We start from the raw sequence: 27289 nt of genomic DNA on the forward strand, positions 1-27289 counted from the left end.
TAAATAAAAGTACTGTGAAATGTGAGCATAAATAAATAAATGTGTCATGAAATGAGTGCCTTAATAAATAAATATGTCATGAAATGAGAGCATAAATAAATAAATGTGTCACGAAATATGTTTTTCGTTGGTTATTTATTTATTTCATTTTGTCCGTAACATTCCTGCAAACCATCATGAAATACGGCTTGAAATAAAACTGTCACTTTCACTCGTCAAAGGTCAGAGAGGGCGGGCTCTAACACGCCCTCTAGTTACTGATTGGTGAATCGATAGCACAAGAATTAATTAGAAAAATGCTTACTACTGCCGATGAAATGGATTCTACCGAAGATATTACGTATTTCAGAGAGAGAATTGAAGATTTATCGGAAGAAATTACAATGTTGGCGGCCCTTTTAGACTCTGATGTAGATGAAACTATTTTTGAAATTATCGAAGAACAGGTGGAACGGACTTTACTACACTCCAGTTCAGGTGACACAGTTCCCTGCTCTGGACGTCCATCCTTTGACATTCGGGCTAAGTCAATAGAACACCTTCTGTTATGCGGTTTAAAAGTACGACAGATTGCAGATCTATATGGTGTATCGGAGAAGACGATCACAAGGCGAATGAGCCAGTTTGATATACAGTAAGCAGCAACGGCTGTATTAGTTTAGGTACTTTGAAATGCAATGCCCAAAGCAGCTCCAACTAATATTTTGAACTGAACATCTTTACCACTGATCAGAGCTGTAGAGTTGTTTGAAAAAGTAGCTGCGAATATGCAACTGACTTTATACTCGTAAAACAAGGGTCAAATACTCAGTTCTAAAAGGGCCGCCAACATTGTAATTTCTTCCGATAAATCTTCAATTCTCTCTCTGAAATACGTAATATCTTCGGTAGAATCCATTTCATCGGCAGTAGTAAGCATTTTTCTAATTAATTCTTGTGCTATCAATCACCAATCAGTAAACTAGAGGGCGTGTTAGAGCCCACCCTCTCACCTTTGACGAGTGAAAGTGACAGTTTTATTTCATGACGGTTTGCAGGAATGTTACGGACAAAATGAAATAAATAAATAAGCAACGAAAAACATATTTCGTGACACATTTATTTATTTATGCTCTCATTTCTTGACATATTTATTTATTAAGGCTCTCATTTCATGACACATTTATTTATTTATGCTCACATTTCACAGTGCTTTTATTTATTTACGCATTTATTTATTTATTTCATTTTGTCCGAAATATTCCTCCATAAGTAACACTCACAAAACAAATACTGTATATTGACAGTCATGTTACGTTATTTTTAAAATGTTCCCTTTTCTTTTTCATAACTTCTACTTCTCCACTGCGATACGCGGGTATATATTTAAATGTATATATATACCCCGATCTACAGTACATACTCTCGCATAGACAAGCCACACGCTGTGGCTAATTGTAGAGTCTTAAGCCTCTAATGCCGACATTCGAGGTTCGATTCCCCAGAGGGATGCACTGAGTATGTACGCGCTACCGATTCATTTTACCTTCGCATCTCCTTGGTTTGGGGCGTATGAAAAAATATTCGGTTAACGCAGAATCATGTTACGTTATTTTTAAAATGTTTCCCTTTATTAGCACAAGCACAGCTGAGAAGCTTCGATGCATGTCCTCCATAACGCGTTAAAAAATAACGCATTTAATCACACTTTCAATTCCAAGCAAAAGGGAACTTTTGTCAATGCATGATTTCCTGGTACATCCATTACACTGATGCACACATCACAGCTACAAAAATGTTAGAGTCGGAATAAAGCGCGTTCCTACGACTGATCATTTCGACTTCCCGAGCGAAGCCTTGATAAAAGCATGGTTTTGTGCACACTGAAAAGCAAGCAAAATTAGATGCATTACAGAAAGCAGACTTTGTGGCTCTTACTGGGGATCATTGGACTTCCGTGACCGTTAGTAATTCTAAATACATATACTTACAAAATGTTCAATGATCACACTGTTTTAGCCTAATGTACAAAATAATTTTGGCTAAGGTTACTCAGAGTTTAAAGATTAAGTTGGTCAAATTACCTTTTATATTTCTGACTTATTTTTTTAAGAAGAAAAACTGTACTTTATGTTGAAATTTTGGTTATTATTATTTAAAGACAATACTATTCTGAAAATCTACTTAAAGTACTTAAACTACCACTTTATTTTTAAGTCTGCCCAATTTTAACCAGGGATGATATTTTTGTTTCTGTTTTGAATTCAAATGCAGTTTAAAGGCTTTTTTTTCAGAAATTAAAACAGCTTCAGTTTACAATATTCATGTACATGTCTATTATTTGATTCTGTCCCCACTAAAACACTTTTAAATTAAAAAAAAACATTTGCGATTTGGGGCAAATTTACGTGTCGATTACATACGATTAATCAAGATTAATTCTTACACAGCCTCTAATTAATTGGATTAATTTTTTAATCGAGTCCCACCTAATATATATATATGTGGATATATATATGTAGATTTGTATATATATGTGTATATACAGTATATATGTAGATATGTATATGTGTATATACAGTATGTATATATATGTATGTGTGTATATGTGTATATATATATATATATATATATATATATATATATATATATATATATATATATATATATATATATATGCCAGCAACATTCATGACAATGACAAAACAATTACATTGTCAATCATGTTACGTTATTATTAAAATGTTTCCTTTTCTTTTGCTTCTCTGCTGCCAATCACAGGTATTTTGCTATATATATATATATATATATATATATACACACAGATATATATATATATAGATATATATATATATATATATATATATATATATATATATATATATATATATATAGAGATATATATATATATATATATATATATATATATATATATATATATATATATATATATATATAGATATAGATATAAATAGATAGATATGACAACAACACTCAATATCAATGACAAAACAATTACATTAACAATCATCTTACGTTATTTTTAAAATGTTTGCTTTTCTTTTCATAACTTCTTTAACACACTTCTCTGCCATCTGCTGGTATTTTGCTAGTACTTTATATATGTATATATGTGGATGTATGTGTGTGTATACAGTGATCCCTCACTATATCACGCTTCAACTTTCGCAGCTTCACTCCACTGCAGATTTTAAATGTACGCATATTTAAATATATATCACAGATTTTTCACTGGTTCGCAGATTTCTGCGGACAATGGGTCTTTTAATTTATGGTACATGCTTCCTCAGTTTATTTGCCCAGTTGATTTCATACAAGGGACGCTATTGGCGGATGGCTGAGAAGCTACCCAATCAGAGCACGTATTACATATTAAATAAAACTCCTCAATGATATACGATATGCTTCCCGTGCGGTGCTTCGCACACTTAAAAGCTCTAACAGCCCGTATTGTATTTTGATTGTTCGCTTTTCTCTGTCTCTCTCACTCTCTCTGACATTCGCTGCTCCTGATGGAGGGGGTGTGAGCAGAGGGACTGTTTACACAGAGGCTGTTTGCTTAGAAGATGCGGACGCTCCTAAAAAATGCTGAAAGACTACCTTCACATTGATCCCTTCATTGCGGCTTTATTGCAGTGCTTCGCATACATAAAAGCCCAAAAGCCCTATTGATTTTTGACTGTTTACTTTTCTCTCTCTCTCTCTGACATTCTCTGCTCCTGTCTCACAAAATACGAGTTCTTGATATTTTTTAGTTTATAATTTAAAAACTAAATAAGAATCTGAAAATCTAACAACATCACATTAAAGTTCGATAAATTCTGAAAAGAATGATCCCAAACATATTGTAACATGCAGGCAATGATTTCCAGCCTTGTCTGAGGGAAAGGGAGGACTGGAAGGGGAGGTTTCTAATTGAGAGGGGCGGACACATCTTGTGGGGGGGGTGTTTTCTTGTTTTTGTGTGGGAGTGGGGTTCCTGGTGTGTGCTGGAAGTGAGGGGATTTCCAGAGTCAACGAGATTGCCCCATTATTTTTTATAGGACCAATTTAACTAAAATAAAACTGAAGAGGCCCTGACAGCTGCGAGTGCTCCTGTTATTATTTACCCAGAGCGCCACAATATATATGTTGGTTTTAAAATAACCCGTGACATAAAAACATTACTGTTGCACTTTTAGGCTTAGGATTTTATATATATACTGTATATACTGTATATATATATATATATATATATATATATATATATATATATATATATATATATATATATATATATACACACAATGCATCACTTTTTCCACATTTTGTTATGTTACAGCCTTATTCCAAAATGGATTAAATTCATTTTTTTACTCAGAATTCTACACACAACACCCCATAAAGACAACGTAAAAAAATTTTACTTGAGGTTTTTGCAAATTTATTAAAAATAAAAAAACTGAGAAATCACATGTACATAAGTATTCACAGCCTTTGCTTAATACTTTGTTGATGCACCTTTGGTAGCAATTACAGCCTCAAGTCTTTTTGAATGTGATGCCACAAGCTTGGCACACCTATCCTTGGCCAGTTTCACCCATTCCTCTTTGCAGCACCTCTCAAGCTCGATCAGGTTGGATGGGAAGCGTCGGTGCACAGCCATTTTAAGATCTCTCCAGAGATGTTCAATTGGATTCAAGCCTGGGCTCAGGCTGGGCCACTCAAGGACATTCACAGAGTTGTCCTGAAGCCACTCCTTTGATATCTTGGCTGTGTGCTTAGGGTCGTTGTCCTGCTGAAAGATGAACCTTCGCCCCAGTCTGAGATCAAGAGCGCTCTGGAGCAGGTTTTCATCCAGGATGTCTCTGTACATTGCTGCAGTCATCTTTTCCTTTATCCTGACAAGTCTCCCAGTTCCTGCCGGTGAAAAACATCCCCACAGCATGATGCTGCCACCACCATGCTTCACTGTAGGGATGGTATATGCCTGGTGATGAGCGGTGCTTGGTTTCCTCCAAACGTGACGTTCAATCTGTGTCTCATCAGACCAGAGAATTTTGTTTCTCATGGTCTGAGAGTCCTTCAGGTGCCTTTTGGAAAACTCCAGGTGGGCTGCCATGTGCCTTTTACGAAGGAGTGGCTTCCATCTGGCCACTGTACCATACAGGCCTGATTGGTGGATTGCTGCAGAGATGGTTGTCCTTCTGGAAGGTTCTACGCTCTCCACAGAGGACCTCTGGAGCTCTGACAGAACGATCATCGGGTTCTTGGTCACCTCCCTGACTAAGGCCCTTCTCCCCTGATCGCTCAGTTTAGATGGCCGGCCAGCTCTAGGAAGATTCCTGGTGGTTTCGAACTTCTTCCACTTACAGATGATGGAGGCCACTGTGCTCATTGGGACCTTCAAAGCAGCAGAAATTTTTCTGTAACCTTCCCCAAATTTGTGCCTCGAGACAATCCTGTCTCAGAGGTATACAGACAATTCCTTTGACTTCATGCTTGGTTTGTGCTCTGACATGAACTGTCAACTGTGGGACCTTATATAGACAGGTGTGAGCCTTTCCAAATCATGTCCAATCAACTGAATTTACCACAGGTGGACTCCAATTAAGTTGCAGAAACATCTCAAGGATGATCAGGGGAAACAGGATGCACCTGAGCTCAATGTTGAGCTTCATGGCAAAGGCTGTGAATACTTATGTACATGTACTTTCTCAATTTTTTTATTTTTAATAAATTTGCAAAAACCTCAAGTAAACTTTTTTCATGTTGTCATTATGGGGTGTTGTGTGTAGAATTCTGAGGAAAAAAATGGATTTAATCCATTTTAAAATAAGGCTGTAACATAACAAAATGTGGAAAAAGTGATGCACTGTGAATACTTTCCGGATGCACTGTATATATATATATATATATATATTCATGGCATTCATAGTCTGAATCACAATCTGATTGTATGGGTGGTTACCTACCAGGTAACGCTTGTGGTTGGTCAGCAAGTCGGCTAACATCCACAACGGTGCCCTCTTTCAGTTGCGAGAATCAGATCATACAATGGTTGAAATAGTTTTACTGTCAAATAATACAAAGAGTACGCGACACGTGTTTCACCCTAATTCTGGGCTCATCACTGAACCCCCTTTCGGGAATTGACGTCTGAGGTTGTGTACGCCTGATGAACCCAGAATTAGGGTGAAACACGTGTTGCATACTCTTTGCATTATTTGACAGTAAAACTATATTTATATACACACACACACACACACACACACACACACACACACAGAGTAGCATATATATATATATATATATATATATATATATAGATTCCCTGTTTGATGAAATAGCAAACTTGATTGCTAGGGAAACAGAGTGACTGGTAATGCAACTCATAGGGTTTCACATGCAATGTGAAAAAAGTCTCTGCTGAAAATATTTTTTCACATTACTCTGCATGGCAAATAAGCTGCTTGTCCAAAAGACCAATCTCCTCTGTATTTGAACTGTAAACAAAATGAGATGGGAGCTGCCAGCCCGCTGTGAAAGACCACAAAAAATAATAAGACAGGCACTGATAAAGCGCAGAGGCAAAGGAGAGAATCACACACAACAAAACAAAAGTTCATATTGTGCACCCATTTTTGGTGCATGAGCTGGTATGACTGCAAAAATGATAGCAGAGAGGTGATGCGGACAGTATTATACACAGTCCATCATGCTGCCTACCATTTACCTATTTTAAGAAAGAGGCTATATAGCACCTAACCCGACACAGATTGGACACAGGAGGCATATGTAAAATAAATAAACTGTTTATTGTTCTTCGTCTGTGGGCTACGCCTTCCCCATACCCACAGACACAACACAGCCCCAAGTATTAAGCACAACTCTCTGGAACCACGACTCTTCCCAGGCAACCTTGTCCTCTTCAACCCGACTCTAGCCCCTGAGTGGTGGTCGCTGGTTCCTTTTATAGTTCACCCGGAAGTGCTCCAGTTGTTTGATCACCGAGTTCAAACATCATTTTGATTTAATATAATACTTTATGCTTTCAGCCGACTGAAAAGCTTCATTTTGTTTTTTACGATGAAATACTTAAGTGGTTTTCTGCACTTGGAAAGAAACTTTCAGAAGTTGCTTGAGTCACAGCATCATTTCATGCCATTCATGCTCCTGGTAGAACAAAGTAGTACAAAATTGAAGAATGCACAAACAATAAAACAAATTATGAAGTGTCAAAATAAAAAAATTATTTCTACTTCATGTATAGTTATATGTAGTAGTAGTGCTGCTGCCTCGCAGTTAGGAGACCCGGGTTGGCTTCCCAGGTCCTCCCTGCGTAGAGGTTGCATGTTCACCCCATGTCTGTATGGATTTCCTCCCACAGTCCAAAGACATGCAGGTTAGGTGCATTGGTGATTCTAAATTGTTCCTAGTGTGTGCTTGGTGTGGGTTGTGTGTGTGTGTGTGTGCCCTGCGGTGGGCTGGCACCCTGCTCAGGGTTTGTTTCCTGCCTTGCGCTCTGTGCTGGCTGGGACTGGCACCAGCAAACTCCCGTGACCCTCTAGTTAGGATATAGTGGGTTGGATAATGGATGGGTGGATGGTATAGTTATATGTGCCCAGCCAATTGAAAGACATTGTTTTGCTTTTCAATGATAAATACTGAAGCAGTTTGCTGTCACACAGCTGCACAACACTGGATATTTTTTTTGATTAAAAATGTATGATAACATTTAAAGTAAAAATATATGCTAATGATTTATTCTGTGTGCCAAGAAATTATTTTTATGTTCACTCAACCTTTATTAGGCTATCTGTGGCTTTTGGAGGTAAGACAGTAGAGATACTTTATCAGGATGCCAAGCTGATGGGCATTAGTGAGAAAAAAAGGATAAGGATGCCACTTGGTGTAGTCATGGCGGTTATAGTGCTTTAAAAATGTATGGCAGTTCTAGTGCTAACTCAGATGATAGCAATCACTCCATGGACAATTTCTTAATAGGACAGCTAATTTTGTTTTATATTGGAAGTGCTACCTTTATTTATTCCACTGATAGACATAAAAATATGCATGTGCATCACAGCTCATGAAAGGATGTGAAAATAACTAAGCTGATGCATGCCGTTATTAAAAATACATTGTAATCATTGTTTTTATATCAAGTCATTCTCAAATATCAAATTAGCTAAATTGCTGTAAAATGGTTGAATAGTTAAATTCATATGCAACTTCCTTCCTTTGTGCTTCCCAACACATATGAATACTTACAAGCATTCAGCAGTTACAGAAAATAAACAATATTTTTCATTTTATTGTTTGTATTATTTTATATTAATATGTGTACACTATATTTATATATTTCATATGCATATAAAATGTCAACACATTTTTTTTAAAAAAAAGCAACAACAGTTTTAACTTTTTTTTATATTTTATATGCATAGTCAACACATTTTTGTATTACAACCAGCCAAGGAGGCAATTCAGTTTTACTTACGTTTTACGTTGAGATGACCAACAAGCTCAGTGCTCCCATAGTGATTCCACACTTCACACATATAGCTTCCAGTGTCTGTTGGCCGTGTGTTTTCAATCAGTAGTCCTGTGTTTGTTTGTTGAAACCTACTGTCTGGCTCCAGAGGAATTTTGTCCTTTAGCCAACGATACTTAGGGGATGGGTGTCCTGAGGCTTTGCATGGCAGTTCCACCTTTTGTGAGGCCATGGTTTCACGATGGTCAAATCCATCAAGAATAGTTGGCTTTGAATTTACAGGGTCTTAAAAAAAAAAAAAAAATGTTTGTTTGTAAAAAAATGTTGCATTGTATATAATAAGAGGAAAAAGATATGGCATAACTTGAAATGCTAAAATATTTAAGAAATTCAATATGACAGTTAAATAGTCATTATTTCAAATATATTTTGGCAAAGTACAACACCAATTACCAAGAAGAGTCCCAGTAAGAAGTACCAGTGTTATTAAATATATTTAATATATAGACTAAGGCATAAGCCTTCCAAGATCCAGTCTTTGGACAAAATGCATTCAATAATCCAAAAAAGTTGAAACAAAATAGTTATCTCATTAAGATCTCCCAATAAATGGTGACTAGTATGAAATAATTTTTTGTTTTTTTTTAAACTTATTGATACTTATTTGTTTTGAAAATTCTCAACTAAATTAACAGCAACATCCTGTAGTACAGTAGTGGTAAAATTCAGAAATGATACTATCTTGTGACATATAGTGTCACATCATGTCAAGGTGCGGTGTGTGTGTGCAAGTGTTTCCACTTCTACCTAATGTTTGAGACAGCAGTAGTTAAAATCTAGCATGGAGTATTCTTTTCTTTTGCAATTATAATATATATAATTTATAATATATATATAAAATGCACAAATTAATTAATACATTTCCATTTACATATGAATGTTGTTTGCTTAAAAATAAGCTTGATTAAAGAAGGAAACAAAACTTTGTATTGTATCTATTATTTTACTGCAGTGTTTTGGGCTGCCAAACCCCAGATTTAACAAAAATCTTTCATTCCAGCTATAATAAAGAAAACCTGAGGTATAGGAATTTTAATACATAAAACAAAACCATAGAGGCCAAAGATGTAGGATCTGTCCCTGAAAAGTGCTTCATCATGATTGTTGAGAACATATTCAACCTTGAAGAAATTCTGATAAGCATATACTGATGCACCTAATGTTGACATTGGAGAAGTTATCCAAGATGTATTTGCACTGGTTCCTAATAGGAGTATTCATATAATTTTAATGACTGGAGATTTTACTTGTATTTTTAAAATACACACTTGGACAACAAAACATGTTGGGCCTGAGATTGAATCTCTTATGTTATCAATTGCTTTATCATATATAAAAATTCATATATATTTTTTTTCCTTTTGGGAGGGGTTTAAAAATCTTTTTTTTTGCTGTTTTTTTTTTCTTTTTGGTTTCCTACTTTTCATTTTGAAGAAAATGGGTGTATCTGTTATTATTACATGTTTGATTGAATAGTACACCATTGCAATGTTTTAATTTTTGTTAATAAAGTAAAAGATTTTATATAAATATTTATTTAAAAAGGAAAATACATTTAGATTTGGTTTGTGTTTAATCTAGTCTAACTTTGTTCTTAATTTGGGTTGGCTCCCTATGAACTACTGCAACTTTACTTGATCACAATGAGAAGATCAGGACTAAAAACAATGATGTCATTTATAGCATACAAATTTAGATGAGTGTAATATAATCTAAATGGTCTGATTATTTCATATAATTTCTCTTCAAGTCAACATAAATTATACACCTAGCATAGGCACCAATTAGGCCTTAGTTCTACCCTGAGCCCCTCAAAAATGATTAATACGGGTCTGGGGAAAAAGCAAACTTCTAAAGTGTGATGTAAAATTACTTAGCATGTCTGCTAACTGTGTATTTAAATGTGTATTCAAAACAATTGTTAACTATTGGGAGAAAAAAATGATTGTCCTCTGCCTGGCATTCTCCATTACTGCATATTCTAGAAGTTTTTGCTGCAATTTATTTGGTTTACTTTTTGCTCATTTTACTAATTTGAATATTACTTTTAATTAGCAGTGGAAAGACTACCCTTTTTGCATTTTTTACTTAGGCACAGATATATTGTTATTTCTGTGGCAACCAAAAGTCATGTGGCACACATTACATGGCACTGTCAGTCATCTGTGAGTATAAAATATTGTGATATGTAGTTATGAAATCATATCCACTACTTTCATTTTATGATTTTTTTTTTTTTTAATTTTGCTTTTTTTTTTCTTTGTATTATTGTAAACTAGCCAACCCGCGCCGCATAATCAGGCCGCTTTTTAAATGATTTTTAAGCACAGAGGAAAAAATAAACATTTGAAAAATCCATAATTTAATAAACCACCAAGAAATGTAACTTTGCAACAATGCACGCTACGAACCAACATACAATTGGCCGTGACTGAAAACCGGAGGAGCGCCATCGCGCTTTCTCCTTCCAAAGCGAAGGACGGGGTTGAACGGCGCTCGTTCAGTACGCACTGCCCGCTTATGTGCCCGCCCCCAACTCCCTACCTGAGTCGCTTTCGTCTGTGTACAGTCCACACGCACCTGTGAGTCACGTTGACTGTTAATTTTCCAAACACCGCCTCAGTTGGTTTCCACGTTGATTTTTCATTGTTCTTTGCGGTTCCGGCTGCTTTTTTTTATATATAATCCACCAAGTCACCCGACCATGGGGGGCTTTACAAAGGGCAGGGACGTAATCAGTGCGCGCGTATGACCCGCACGCATCTGGGAATTTCTCGTTCGTGGGGAACAATTGGAAGCCATGGTCTCCATCACGAATGGGGTTCAACGGCTTACCCACGCCGGGTAGACACACGTTGATCCATTCAGTGTAGCCGCGTGCAGTACCGGACATACAAGTGCATCACAGACCTGTTAATGCTCAATCTCACGTGGCTGAAAGCCACTTGTCCCTCTAAGAATTTGGACGCCGACCGCTGTTGGGTCGTGTAACTATTTAGCAGGCGGGAGTCTCGTTCGTTTTCGGAAATAACCGGCCAAATCGCTCCACCAACTAAGAACTGCCATGCACCACCACCCACAGAATCGAAAAAGAGCTATCAATCTGTCAATCCTGTCCGTGTCCGGGCCGGGTGAGGTTTCCTGTGTTGATTTAAATGAAGCGAAAGGCTCCACACCTGGTGGTGCCCTTCCGTCAATTCCTTTAAGTTTCAGCTTTGTAACCATACTCCCCCCTGAACCCAAAGACTTTGGTTACCCGGTTGGCTGCCCGGGTCATGGGAATGATGCCGCCGGATCGCCTGTTGCGGGGCCTGCATTGGTGAAGCAGGTGAGAGGGTAATGAAACAGAGGCACAGGGCTTATTGGTTTTTAAAGACTGCTTCCTTCATTGGGTTTTAACCAATGCACGGAACGAACCAAGACACAATTGTCCGTGCGACGCTCAGGGTGGAACGGGAGGAGAGGAGAAGGACATCCACTCTGCTCCCTCCGTCATGCTAGTCTGCTGATTTCTCGTTCAGTATACACTGCCTGCTCATGTGTCGTCTTTGTACAGTCCAGATGCACCTGTGACTCACAGTAGACTTTTCATTGCTCTGTGTGGTTTTGGCTGCCTTTCTATATATAATCCACCAAGACACCCGAGCACAGTGGGAGGGGGATGTGTACAAAGTGCAGGAGTATCTAAGAAGATGCATGTTTGTCACGGACGCGAATTGCTGTATGTAGCGTGTACAACACTTTGCCATGCTGCACGCGGTCATGCGTCGTAACCGAAAACTCGTTTTTTAAAGACTGCTCACTTCATTTTGTTTTAACCTCAGTTGTAAAGGAACGTTTTAAGGATCCCATGGGATACCCCTCGCAAACAGAGGCATGTTTCTCGTGGAGGAGAATCGCCATATGCGGCGTGTAGAACTATTAACAGTCAACGTGGGTTGGAGCTGCATGTGACCTCTACGACAGACGAATATAAATGACGCCGGTTTTTCAGTGTCGTCGCGTCCGAGTTGGTGGGCGTGGCTCTGTGAGTTGTCGTATCCAATGGTCTTGGAGTTGGTGGGCGTAGCTCCTTCCTGCGTGCGCCATAGGTGTCTCACTTGTCGGCGGCTTAGTGAATCCACGCCCCTTCCGGCGTGCTTTCCATGGTTGTCTTGCCTTAGTGAATTATATATATAGATTATGGAGTTCTGACTATTCTTCTGCCTCAACCCTTTCATCTCCCTGTCTGTTGTGATTTGGGGCTTACAATTACAGTAAAAGGACCCCAATCCTTCAAATAAGGTTAAGCCCAAAACTATACTTTAAAGGAAAGAGGAACCATGGCACAAAAGCTAGAGAGTTTTTTTTTTTTCATTTTTAAAGTATACTTAATAAAGCAAATTTTTAAATGAAAAAGGTTCCACATTAGTTTAAAGAATCAAAAATGAAAGCAGATACAAAACAAAAGTAATTATTTGTCCCTCAAATGAGGAAGATAAACCAAATAATAAACAACTCCAAATTAAAAATATTAAAATATATACAAAGAAACATTACCAAAAATATAAACAAGAAATGCAAATGTAAACTTACAACAAAAGTGAGTGGTGATCAACAACATTTGTAGAAAAGAAAACACAAATTTTTGAAATAAAACTTACAAAATAATTTTAAAAAGACAATAGAATAAAGAGAGGGAAAAGAAATTAAAAGCAGGTAAGAAGCCCTGTCAAAGCAAGGATAAAGCCTATTTCTTCTCCGTTAGGCACAAACTCATTTTGACATAGACTTACTTATATATTTTACCCCACTGATCTAGCTTCAGGACCTAGAAACACTTCAAGATTTGAGACAAATACCATCACATTCTCCTGAAGACTCGTCTAATGTAGAAAAAATGCATTGTCTCTTCTGTGATTGAATATCATTCAAGTGTTTATGAAGCAAATCATCCAAAAACATGACCCTGAGATAAGCATTAATGACTAGAGGCATTATCTTTTTTCAACAAATAAAGGGACAAATGTCAGGCTAAATGATTTAATGTCATTCCAGAATTCCTGAGAATCATCACAGTGCAGTATGGCAAAACATAGATGAATGCATATGCTATTGTCACTGAGCAGTAGTTTCTCAAGTCAGAGTCAGGAACACTAACATTCCCCAGAATGAGAGGGGTCTGCAGAAAATCTGGATATAGTTCAACTGCTCTTTTTGATATCCAAAGTAATTTTAGATTGATTTTCAATTAATTTCCTGGTTTTTTTTTATCAACTTTTGACCATTTATGTTTTAGTTTTTATGGTTGGTGGCTTAAGTTAAGTTTGTGTTTTGAGAGAATTGTTTCAGTGTAGGTTTTATTCTGCCTTAAAAGGGGCCATTCACTGAAGAATAAATGTATATTGTGCACTCATAGTGCAGAAAATGTACAATAATGCAGCACTAAAGAGTGAACAAAACAGTCACAGTCACAGTCCTCAGTCTCATTATCTACAGTTTTCCTTTGTAAAAGTAGTTGAAATGTGTTGATCTATATGTCTTGTCTTTTTACACACTTGTTTCTTTTTACTATTAGTGTTCAAATCTAAGTATTCCCAATTCTGTTCAAAACATATTTTTAGATACAGTTGTGCTTGAATGTTTGTGAACCCTTTAGAATGTTCTATATTTCTGCATAAATATGACTTAAAACATCATCAGATTTTCACTCAAGTCCTAAAAGTAGATAAAGAGAAACCAGTAAAACAAATGAGACAAAAATATTACAATTGGTCATTTATTTATTAAGGAAAATGATCAAATATTACATATTTGTGAGTGGCAAAAGTAGGTGAACCTTTGCTTTCAGCATCTGGTGTGACCCCCCTTTGCAGAAATAACTGCAGCTAAACATTTCCTGTAACTTTTGATCATTCCTGCACACCGGCTTGGAGGACTTTTTTTAGCCCATTCCTCCATACAGAACAGCTTCAACTCTGGGATGTTGGTGGGTTTCCTCACATTAACTGCTCGCTTCAGGTCCTTCCACAACATTTCGATTGGATTAAGGTCAGGACTTTGACTTGGCCATTCCAAAACATTAACTTTATTCTTCTTTAACCATTCTTTGGTAGAATGACTTGTGTGCTTAGGGTTGTTGTCTTGCTTCATGACCCACCTTCTCTTGAGATTCAGTTCATGGGACAGATGTCCTGACATTTTCCTTTATAATTCTCTGATATAATTCAAAATTCATTGTTCCATCAATGAAGGCAAGTCGTCCTGGCCCAGATGCAGCAAAACAGACCCAAACCATGATACTACCACCACCACGTTTCACAGATGGGATAAGGTTCTTATGCTGGAATGCAGTGTTTTCCTTTCTCCAAACATAACGCTTTTCATTTAAACCAAAAAGTTCTATTTTGGTCTCATCTGTCCACAAAACATTCTTCCAGTAGCCTTCTGGTTTGTCCATGTGATCTTTAGCAAACTGCAGACGAGCAGCAATTTTTTTTTGGAGAGCAGTGGCTTTCTCCTTGCAACCCTGCCATGTACACCATTGTTGTTCAGTGTTTTCCTGATGGTGGACTCATGAACATGAACATTAGCCAGTGTGAGAGAGGCCTTCAGTTGCTTAAAAGTTACCCTGGGGTCTTTTGTGACCTTGCTGACTGTTACACGCCTTGCTCTTGGAGTGATCTTTGTTGGTTGACCACTCCTGAGGAGGGTAACAATGGTCTTGAATTTCCTCCATTTGTACACAATCTGTCTGACTGTGGATTGGTGGAGTCCAAACTCTTCAGAGATGGTTTTGTAACCTTTTCCAGTCTGATGATGATCAACAACTCTTTTTCTGAGGTCCTCAGAAATCTCCTTTGTTTGTGCCATGATACACTTCTACAAATGTGTTGTGAAGAGCAAACTTTGATAGATCCTTGTTCTTTAAATAACACAGGGTGCCCACTCACACCTGATTGTCATCCCATTGATTGAAAACACCTGACTCTAATTTCACCTTCAAACTAACTGCTAATCCTAGAGGTTCACATACTTTTGCCACTCACAAATATGTAATATTTGATCATTTTCCTCAATAAATAAATGACCAAGTATAATATTTTTGTCTCATTTGTTTAACTGGTTTCTCTTTATCTACTTTTAGGACTTGAGTGAAAATCTGATGTTGTTTTAGGTCATATTTATGCAGAAATATAGAAAATTCTAAAGGGTTCACAAACTTTCAAGTACAACTGTAGCTGCCAAATTCTATATAAATAAAATGTATTATTATTAGTAGTAGTATTATTTTAATGCCCATTAGGCTAAATGGCCACAAAGTAAATAGCCAGTTCATCAATATGGTCAAAAAGTCAACAGTAAGCTACCAGCAGCTGCTTTCTTTACAAAATAGAATACATTTTAATTTCCATTCATTTTAATTAGATTACAATTAGTTTGAGTAATTGGCTTTCAGTTTTTGTTAATAAAAATAATCCTCATGGATGACTTAACACCTATATCTATTGGACAGAGTTTTAGCAAGACAGCAACTCCTAGGAAGACTGATCATTCTCTGCAACTGCATTTGGGTAAAACTTCCCCAGTTGTGATGTAATGGTGTTCCAGAGACAGATGACTGTATATTTATCACCGTGCTACAGACATTATTGTCTTTTTTGGAGGTTTACAGATATTTATTTTGATATAAGGGTGCCTTAGGAACCTGTGCAATTAAACTTCACTCTGTGGGTAAAGAACAGTGTTAGTCTGAGGATGGCAAGTCTGACTACACTTTGCACAATGTATATAAAAGATCCACCCAATTTCTCAAAACACAATTATTTATATACTACTTGCACCGCATTAGTAGATCAGATGAAATTCGCACAAAAATGCCATACTGTAAAAATGACACAGGCAAACAAATTTTATGATGCTGTAAATTAAATATTTAGTAATCATATTAACAAAGTAAAATGGTAGATTAAATATTGACATTAATATATAATAAAAGAAAATAAACCAACATTAATTTGAATAATATGATAAAGGAACGTCACTCTTCTACACAGTACCTTACTTTATTTATTATAACTCAACTAAGTATAATACATTACTCTGGTAAGATTCAATGATGCTTTAGGTAATGAAATATACATTGTTATAAAAGTGAGTGTTCCTAATATTACCTACTTCCTGGGTTAAAAGAATGAATACTGTAAAACTTTACCTGAAACAAAAAGACGAGCACCATTGCTTAGTCTAGTTTCTTCTGTGTATTTGTGTTTTGTGACACAACGGTAGTTATACAATCCGTCTTCATTCTGTACATCCAGTATATACAAGGCTCCAGTGGATGTAATGATAAATCTTAATCCTGTAAGGAATGAAAAGAAAAAAACAAACCAGCAAAGTTAGCATTTTATTTAACTCTTGCAGAGCTTTTAGGTTTTCTACTACATTTTAAATATTTTCTTTGGCAGTAAGATGTTGCACAACCATGATGGGTTAGCGCCAAACATATTGGGGAAGTTATATAATTATTTCAGAAGTTTGGGTATCCTATGATCACCACTTTAACATGTTACTCTTGCATTAAAAAAACAGAGTCAAACCAATGCACCTTGATCCCATGATTAGTAAAATGCAGGACTACAGAACTATGGAAAAAGACATCCCATAATCAACAAGAAGATATTATTTATAGTATGTGCATAAATTTACATTTGAGTAACCTACACAAGCATATAATATATATATATACATTGTAAGAAAGACGCTATATAGCACCCGACCCGACACAGATTAGACACGGGAGACACGTATAAAATTAAATAAACTTTTATTTTCTTTGTCTGTGGGCTACACCTTCCCCGTACCCACAGACACAACACAGTCCCAAGCACACAATAAACCCAAATCCCGTCTTCCTTTTCCACCACTACTCACCAAGCTTCGTCCTCCTCCCACCCGACTCTGGCCCCTGAATGGTGGTCGCTGGCTCCCTTTATAGGGTGTGACGAATTGGTTGCCCACATGGGCTCAGGAGTCCCAAATTCAGCACCCCCTGGCGGTACCAGCGGGACCCAACAGGGCTGCACCCAACTCCAATTCCCAGGATGCCCTGCGGGAACCCGAGGCACTGTTCCACCCCAGGGAGGCGGCCAACTAGCGTTCAGGGGGAGGTATTGCAATATCCATGGCTGCTCCCCCTGAATATAGTGTGCAGGGGCGTCCCGGCTATGTAAGGAAGCCAAGCCCCTGTCACAACATATATTAAATATATATATATATATATATATATATATATATATATATATATATATATATATATATATACATACATACATACATACATACATACACACACACAGTACAGGCCAAAAGTTTGGACACACCTCCTCATTCAATGTGTTTTCTTTATTTTTATGACCATTTACATTGGTAGATTCTCACTGAAGGCATCAAAACTATGAATGAACACATGTGGAGTTATGTACTTAACAAAAAAAGGTGAAATAACTGAAAACATGTTTTATATTCTAGTTCTTCAAAATAGCCACCCTTTGCTCTGATGGTTTTATTTCAGGTGACTACCTGTTGTAGCTCATCGAGAGAATGCCAAGAGCGTGTAAAGCAGTAATCTTAGGACAAGACTGGTCGCAAACAAATTGTGGTAAGACAAACACCACTCCCGAAGCCTCCTTAGGTTTGGCTATGAGGGGACGGGGCACCCTTCCCGCGGTCTCCACGCCATGCTCTGGGGCAAGCCAAGATGGCGCAGGCACGTCGGGGGGCGTTTCTCAGGCGACGGACTCTGACCCGGAAGAATCCGCTGGGGAAGGGACAAGCCAGGGAACACTTCCGCACAACCGCTCACAAGACCTATTGAGCAATTTGGACAACCAATTTCGGTCCACGCCTGCCTCATTTAAGAGGGAGCAGTGGGATGACGATTCCCTGCGGTTTGCCTGGAATGCGGTTGTTCTGCCAGGCAGCTCACTAGCTGACGGTTCCATGCCACACGAGCCCTTCTTTGTCCTAGAAAACGATCTGTTGTATCGGGTAGCTACACACGAGGGTGAGGTGCGGAAGTTGTTGCTAGTCCCGCGTACCTTCCAGCAGGAGGTGTGTGAACTAGCACACGCTCACCTCTTAGGCACCCACCTCGGGTCCGAAAAGACACTGGAGAGAGTCAAACTTCGCTTTTACTGGCCCGGGATCAACGAGGAGGTCCGCCGTTTCTGTCAGTCCTGCCCGGAGTGTCAGATTCACCAGATTCCTAGGAGGGACCGCGCTCCTCTCGTCCCCATTCCTTTAATAGACATTCCATTTGATAGAATTGGGGTCGATTTAGTAGGACCCCTCGAACCCTCAAACCGTGGATACAAGTACATATTAGTCATGGTTGATTATGCGACCCGATACCCAGAGGCGGTTCCCCTGCGCTCCGCTAATACGAAAAATATCGCACGAGAATTAGTCAACTTCTTTTCAAGAGTGGGTATCCCCAAAGAAGTCCTCACGGACCATGGTATACTCCCTTCACCTCAGATACGTTCAGGGAGGTTGCCAAATTACTCAGAATAAAGCACCTAAAGACGTCTGTCTACCACCCCCAAACAGATGGGTTGGTTGAACGATTCAACCAGACGCTTAAACAGATGCTTCGCAAGATAGTCAGCGCCGATGGCAGGAATTGGGACCAACTCCTACCGCTAGTGCTTTTCGCACTATTGCAGACAATATACGGGGCCGGAAAACCCCAAACCCTTTTTCTGTCTGGCATTGAGTTTATTACTATATATATATATATATATATATATATATATATATATACACACACACACACACACACACACACTCTACCAGGGGTCTTCATCAGAGGATAATGCTTCGACTTACAAGAATCAAAGGCAATATATAGCAATAACTTACATGGGTGGATGGGGGTGGCTAGGTCCGTGTGTGTGTTATGGGGGGGTGGTTATTGGGTGTAAAGTCTTGTTTATTATTATACATTGGACAAACTTCAAAAAGAATCCAAACACGTATACAGGAACACCGCAACACTGTCAGAAGAAAGGACTCACTATCATTGATTTATACGCATACTAAATCAACAGGACATACATTTAATTGGGACGATGTACAAGTAAAATTTAAAGCCAATACTAAAAGTGCTAGAGAGCTGGCTGAATCCTGGTTATCAAATGAGAATGCAATCAACAGACACTTGGACATAAATCCAGCATATGCAAATTTAAGAAGAACTTATTCATAATAAACAAGACTTTACACCCAATAACCCCGACACACACACGGACCTTGATGGTTATGCAAACACCTGGTGGAACTCTACCTCACATGACATCATCAGTAATCTTACTCAAAGAAGATATACAACAGATTAACAGGCTACAGAGGTGTAAGGCATGTTATATTAGGCTTTACGTTATTATGTTAATAAATACAGAAATCTACCTCAATATAGTAACAGCAGTGGTATTTTTAGTATGAAAAGTCTGGGGTTGCCACATGGATCTGATGATGACTACTTCAAAGCAATAATACTGTATGTACATGTTCATGTACCATATAAATTATCACACAAAAAAAATCCATCAATAGGTCACTTAAAAGTACTCTATCCTTCAAGCCCCAAAGTGGAGCTAATAAGTTCAGCCTACACATGCAAACCTGATCAAAAGTGTGTCTTGAATACTGCAGGGTCCAAGGGCTTGACCACGAAACCTAGAGAGGCTAGCAGCACCAGGCGCACAAAGAAAACTTCACGAACTTTGAAGAAAAAAATGTGCATAAGTAATTGCATTGAACATATCGTGAAAAATTGAAAGTTTGAATTATAACAACTAAGTTGTTTGCTATAACTATTTCAGCAATATCCTAAATTATTGAGACAAGCTTACTACTTATTTATTGTTTTGAGTAAGACTGTCACCTGCTGGGGGTCATGGTGAAGCTGTTTCTCTCCTGCCCTTAACACAGGTATGCCACTGGCCACGATATTTTCAATGAAAGTAGAGATTGTTTGGTTGTGGAACAGTTTAATGGAGTATAAATAAAGCAATGGAATGGGTTAACTGATATTGTGTCTAATTGTTTGAAGAATATAGAAATAATGTGGTAACTCTGATTGCCATTTTTAGTGCAGCCTTCATATAAATGAATTTAAAAAAAGTTGTCAACCACCAGAGACTTTAGAAAATAATTGCCAGAATTAAATAGGAGTTCTGAACCCATTGTAAAAGTCAATTCATGACACAGCATTTATGTTATAAAATATACCAAAACTCAGTGATCTTTAAGACTAAAAGTGAACTGAAGTGAAGTCTAAATTATGGATGATCTTGTTGAATGATGGCTGTGCAATCAGATATGTTTAAATCTGTTAGGGTTTTTTTATGTAGTATGAGCTTAAGGATTTCTGCCTTGTTTCTGCTGGTCTATGTTTACTGCATTAAAAACACACACACAAAAAATTACTTTTCTAGAATTAATATTTGAGATACATTGTATAGTATATGTGGCATTTTTCTGGTCATCAGCATCTAAATAGTTGACCGAGAAACAGCAATTGTTATTGCATAGAACATAATGGCCATACACTATATGGTCAGGTTAAGTTGAGGCATGTGTACAATAAAATGGAGACAGTTCTTTATAGTACATCACTAAAACTTTACCTTTTTCTCTTTCTGTTTTATTCATCCTATAGCATTTTCTTTCATGATATTATTCATTAAGCAATCATAAGTGTTGTTTGTCAAACAGGAAGTCTTGATAAACTGTTATTGTAAAGCATGTTTTCAATCAGTAGATTTAGATCTTATTGTTTTTAATCAATAACTATACGTAGTGTTTATAGAATCTGTTTAGATGGATGGGGAATGCTGCTTCTGCTGAAGACAATACTAAAGAGCATCATCCTCATGAGCAGCACAATGCTAACTGTTGCTGCCTCACAGTTGACATTCTATATTATTTGTGAATTTTGCACATTCATCCTATTCATGTGTTTTGAACAGTGGGCTTGAATTCGTTCTATGTAGATGAATATACATGTAAGTTGATTAAGGATAACAAATTGAAAATAAGTGCTTTGCACTAGCCATCATGGTCTCAACTTTGATCATGACAGAAATTCACACCGCCAGTTTTTGTTCGGGATCAGTACATTCCTGGTAAGCTGCATTTTCTGTATGAATCATTGGTAAAGGTTCCTTGTGCTTTCAGTGGCCATGCAAATATGTTGTTAATCAGACTTTTGATAGTATAAGTCTTAGGATAAAGTCTGTTAAATTTATTGTATATTTTTTACTTTTTTAAATATATTGCGATTCCAGCATTGCAAGACAATGACAAATTCATCAGCATTGTAACTTCTATTTGATGATTTTTCCATAGAAAATTGCTTAGGATTTTCTGGAAATCAATTGTATAAAAATAGTACAAAGTATTTTGGTCATGAAAATATGTACTGTATATCTTTATTTGCAAATAGCTGAATGGATCCCAACAAGTGTGTGATATGGCTTAGGGCTGGAAAGTTTTTTTGGCTTGTTTGGTGTTGTTTGTATACAAATGTTTTTAGTACAAGAAACAATCAATTTTAAAAAAGTGAGATATACAGGTGGCAATATATCTATAAATAATCATTTATTTATAATATCTTAACAGCAGTAGTAGTAAAGCAACACCTAAATTAGGGTCTTCACACAGTAGTTTCTAATTAGAAATTAGCTGTAGCTGTTGAGTTTAATTTATAGAGATTTTTAAATAGACTAGCATGCATGTTTCTTTCATACTGTAGGTTAAAATGAATAAATAAACATTTTGAAATAATCCAGAAAATCTACCGGATTTAGATAACTGCTCTTCTGCTTTCATTTTTACTTTTATAAATGAACATTTACTCAAGTGTATATAACAATAATTCCTGAGAGGTGGGTGAGATATGTCCTCCTTTAATGCACAGCTCCTCCTGTGTCTAGCAATGTTGTGCAATTCCTTGTGAATGTTGCACTTACAAAAAGTAATCAAAAAATGATTTATGTTATGTGATTTTGGTAAAAATGATTGGATCACATTGATTACTCACACTTTCACATCAATATATCCATTGCAAATTCTATAAAATACACATTCAAATTCCAGTAGAGCTGTTTGTGATTAACTTATCCCAGATAAAACAGAATTACGATTTTCTCTTTCCTCATTTTTTTCTTTTCTTTGCTTTCAGCTAATATTCTGCCTTTATTCTTCCCCATGAACTCTGCCTGTTACCTTGCAAAGCACTGAAACTTGAAAAGAAATTCTAAATGTATATTTGTTCCATCGGATTCTGAAAGAGGAGTGCTTTCATTAAAACAGACAGCCTGTCATCCGCGACAAAGGCGAAGTACAGAGCGCGTACGCACATCAAAAGCATTTAGAACTGTGCCACTATGGAGAGAGACACGCGTTTATTGCCCCACTGATCTCTGGGAGTGCTCTGTTCTCTAGGCACACTTAATTTAATCACTCTCACTTTACCTAGGCCAAATCTAATTTCTTCTGACTCCACTACTTAGCATGCTAAATAATGTCTTGCTTTTAGAAGTGCTACCATATCTTCATTTCATCAAGAGGTTGCATGGAGATATTTATCACCAATCTGTACAACTTTAAAAACATAGTTTTTATTATTTGCACTTGTTTATTCTAGTGATGATGCATAGTATGTCTAACATTTGCTGCAGTTATTAACTCTTTTTATAAAGAAGCTCCACTTTGTCCTGACCATATAAAGTTCTTAATATTCATGAGTTATTTATATTCTCAAAATACACAAAACTGAATGGTTAATGCTGAAAAACATAAATTCCAATTTAGCAGCAATTGTACAATAGTTTTGTACATGTTCCAGCTGAATTTAAAAAGTGAATTTTGGAACATTTTAACTCCTCCTCATCATTGCTTTCACTAAACTTTTCCTGAGGAGGGTTGTGGTAGCTAAAATATGGAATAGTGAAGCATATATCATATTGAATTTATTCTGGTGCCATCATCATTCGAAACAAGCAAGCTCAATCATTTAAATTCATATTCTTATGAAACTCCACAGTCGGCTAACATTCAAAATTCTGAAGATGCTGTTGGTATTTTGATTGAAATGATTCCACTGCAACTATCAAATTCAAACCTTCATTTCACTTTCAGTCCCCCCCACCCCCAAAAAAAAAAAGTGCAATAACAAGCAAATTTTGGTATTAGAAAATTAGTCAGATTTTTACTATAGTTAATTTTCATTATGCTATTAATAATTGGCTCAAACAAAACAAAATATGATTGTATCTTTGACTTCCTCCAGCACTCGCTTTCCATAACAGATGTATGTATTGGAACAACCTGAGATGTGGTAGAGGAAGGACTAACACACAGCAATGGTTAATGACACATGGAAGGACCATTATTAGATCTTTTCTGAAAGGGACCTAGGCTAACTTCTGATGATGGCCACAGGAGATGGTACTTAAATCCTCTCAGGGGGTTTACCATGCTTATAAGCTCTTCTCACTGTGCTGTCTGTCTTCTCATGATCATATTCATTGAAGCTTCTTTTATGTCAGTCCAGCATTTATGGCTATGCCCCCTGCAGATTCACACATGTCAGATTATTTATATATTTTAATGCAAAATTAACACACTATATTTGGAAAATTACAGTTACTGTATTATGACATGAAGCTGAAATGACTTACTAAACAAACAACAGAGATCAGAAGTGAAAATAACATCGCTAGTAAGCACTGATACAAGAATGTTGAGAAATTGGCACAAAATATTTTTGCTAATACTCTGAAAGCTGTTTTTATTCCTTCCTACAGAGTTGGTATGAATTGGGCAAATAAGCACACACACTGCAAGTTAAAAAAAAATCCTTCATCCAAAACTGAGAAAGTGTGCTTCTGATGTCCTAACCCTAACCCTCTCTTAGGGCCAGAGAAACTTTGCATGTTGGTTGGATGTGTCCAGTAGGCCATAAACAGATGACCCTGGTTCTAGGCCAATTCAATTGATATAATCCTTCCAGTGTGTCCAGTTTTTGTCCTGGTTATTCTGCTGTAGACACTATGTAACATTTTCTTGTTGGAGGGATCTAGGGAGCATCTTGACTACATGACAAAACCTCTTCAGCTGGCTCCTCTTGTGCAATACTTGATCAGCTTAGAGGTCCACCTGTACTGCTGGTCCTCACTCTGACTCAGAGAAATTTTGACAACAGGAATCTCACTTTAGGTGTTTATACTGACAATAGAATTCTTAGATACCCATTAGATTGAGCTTCTAATGGCAGATTAAGGAGTGGAATTAGACCCATTAGTAAATAAACAGACTTAACCCATTATGTACCAAGTGTTTTTTGGGCATTATTGTGCCCAAATTAAATACCCAAAAATAAGTGGATATTATTCAGTCTATATAATAAAGGAGCTGCAAATGGCTGAAAATGAGTCAGTGAAACACTCAAAATTTGTGAAAGAAAATATTTATATGATTAAAAACCTTTGTGTACACCAATATCAGCTAAATAAAGCACAAAAAAAATTGATGCTGAAGGGATTACTATTTTTTTTTCTTGAATTTCATGTCTGGAGTAAACTAAATACATACATACATAATACATACATACAGTACCTTTTCATAGCAGCTCTTTCCAGTGCTGTGTAACAGGGCTGAGTGCAGGGGCAGGAGACAAATTTTAGAGGGCCCCCCAGAGCCAGTCACACACACCACACATACACCTAAACCAATGTTTCACAATTTTTTGGAGTACAGGTGGCCATCTCTGCATCGCAAGCATTAGACTTGTTCACAGAATAATCGCCTACCAACCGGACCCCCCAAAACACCCAATCCCTCCACTGATTCTAATCATGCTTGCTTTATCCATGCACATGCTCTTTGATTGCTGCTCTGCAATTTTATTTCTCGTTTATAATCATAGTAGCTTCCAACTTCATTGGGGGGTGGTTTGGGGGATTGAAGAGAGCAACTACAAATGGCATAAAAATATTGCACAGTGCTGTCTATCCCTTTGATGGAGGAATTATACTGCGAACAAGACACTAGCTGAAATGGCTTTTCTTTTATGTGTTCGCGACATAGTGACACAAGCCGTGTGATACATTGACAATCAATCAAAAGGGGAGGACATGGTGGGGAACCTCCCATGAAACTAACATTCTGTAACTTTTCTAGGATTTTCTCAACCACATTTCCTTTTTTTTTTTAAAAAAAAAAAAACGCATTTCCCTAGTACAAACTTCCTATTGCACATCAAACAATCTGCATGCATTCTCACAGAATCTTTTGTGTAACTATGTGTAAAGATTTCATTAAGATTAACTGTTGCATAAGCAATGTTTTCCTGTTTTTTATGCATAGCTGTGAAATGCAGTACAAGTAACCAATCATAGACCACGATACATCATTGAAAAGGTCTTAAACTTAGACATCCAATGGTAATGGTCAGTCTACTAATCACTTTTTCTGTCTCTTAAAAACAAGTCTGCAGAATATGTGAATTTTGAAGTTGCAAATTTTCATCTGCATCATACACAATGCAAACTATTTCAGTGCATAAAAGAAATAACAGTCTCCTGTAGCTAACATGACAACATTATCTGCAAATAGAGGCGATGAAACCATTATGTTGTTAAATTGAATACTCCATAAACCTTATGTTCTAAGAGTTATCATACAGTAAATCTTACAGTGGCTGATTTTGTGGGGATACAGGGGAAGGATCTGAGAGTTGCATCACAGAATATCAGCTTGTCTTTTTCCACTTAAGTCAAGAAATTGATTTTGAGGGTGAGAACAATAAGTCCACCAATTCTCATTTTATGCTCTGCCACTCCTGGTCCACAGGACTAAAAATTGTCACAAACTACAAAATTGAGTCTATATTTGAAGGACCATAACAACCATCCTACAGTTTTTGTTTCTTTTTGGAAAAAAAAATCTTCAAACAGCAAAAAAAAAAAAAAACAAAACAATGCTTATCATTGAAGCTCTAACCACTTTTCTCACCTCTCTGTTCTTATTATTTCAATGTGTTGAAACCAAAACAAACTTTGATTCAGGAGAGCAATTAACCCTCATGGGGATCCTTAAACTGTTAGCTGATTAGATGCAGAAGCTCCAACTGCAAATTAGAAATTAGTACATGATTATTGCAGAGGCAGCTGTCCAAAGATCTATAGATGAAGGCCTGTCTACCTCCAGAAGATATATCATCAACCCAGGTAAGATATAATCAACCCAGATACTGTCCATTTATAAAAAGACAAAGACGACATATTAGCCTTTTAGTCAGTTTCTGAAAGAGCAGCTACCCACAACAGTTGGTTTTCTTTGCTTGTATATACATGTGCCATAAAACCGTGCATGTGTATGATTCAATACATGTGACTGGGTTGATTCAATCCATGCAAGTGAGTGTATGTAATTGAATACATGAATGTACATTGAATACATTGTTGGGTCTGCTGTGTCTGTGGAATCATTGCAAGTGAGCCTCCTTCCAGCGTTGTGCTCTTTAGATACAGTTGGCTCCATCCACTAAGTGCCGCCTTGCATGTTCTCCTTTTTTCACATCAGTCTGGCAGTATATATTTTATTTCATGTGTGCAAAAACATTGCAATGCAATTTCAGGTGTGTTTATATACTTTTTTAACTAGCTGAAATAACTTGAGCACTGAAAATTTTCAGATTAATAA

General features: G+C 37.1%; 1 protein-coding gene across 2 annotated transcripts in view; it reads right to left on the reverse strand.

Annotated features, from left to right (window-relative positions):
• LOC120523294 (Down syndrome cell adhesion molecule homolog) overlaps positions 1-27289 on the reverse strand; it is a 668946-nt gene that overhangs the window by 278974 nt on the left and 362683 nt on the right. For both annotated transcript variants that reach the window (XM_039744497.1, XM_039744498.1), the window contains exons 4-5: positions 16731-16877; positions 8483-8761 (exon numbers count right to left, since the gene is read on the reverse strand). In XM_039744497.1, the coding sequence (XP_039600431.1) occupies positions 8483-8761; positions 16731-16877 (426 nt within the window). The remainder of the gene's footprint in view (positions 1-8482; positions 8762-16730; positions 16878-27289) is intronic.

This window comes from Polypterus senegalus, chromosome 2 (assembly GCF_016835505.1).
Source record: "Polypterus senegalus isolate Bchr_013 chromosome 2, ASM1683550v1, whole genome shotgun sequence".
NCBI lineage: Eukaryota > Metazoa > Chordata > Cladistia > Polypteriformes > Polypteridae > Polypterus > Polypterus senegalus.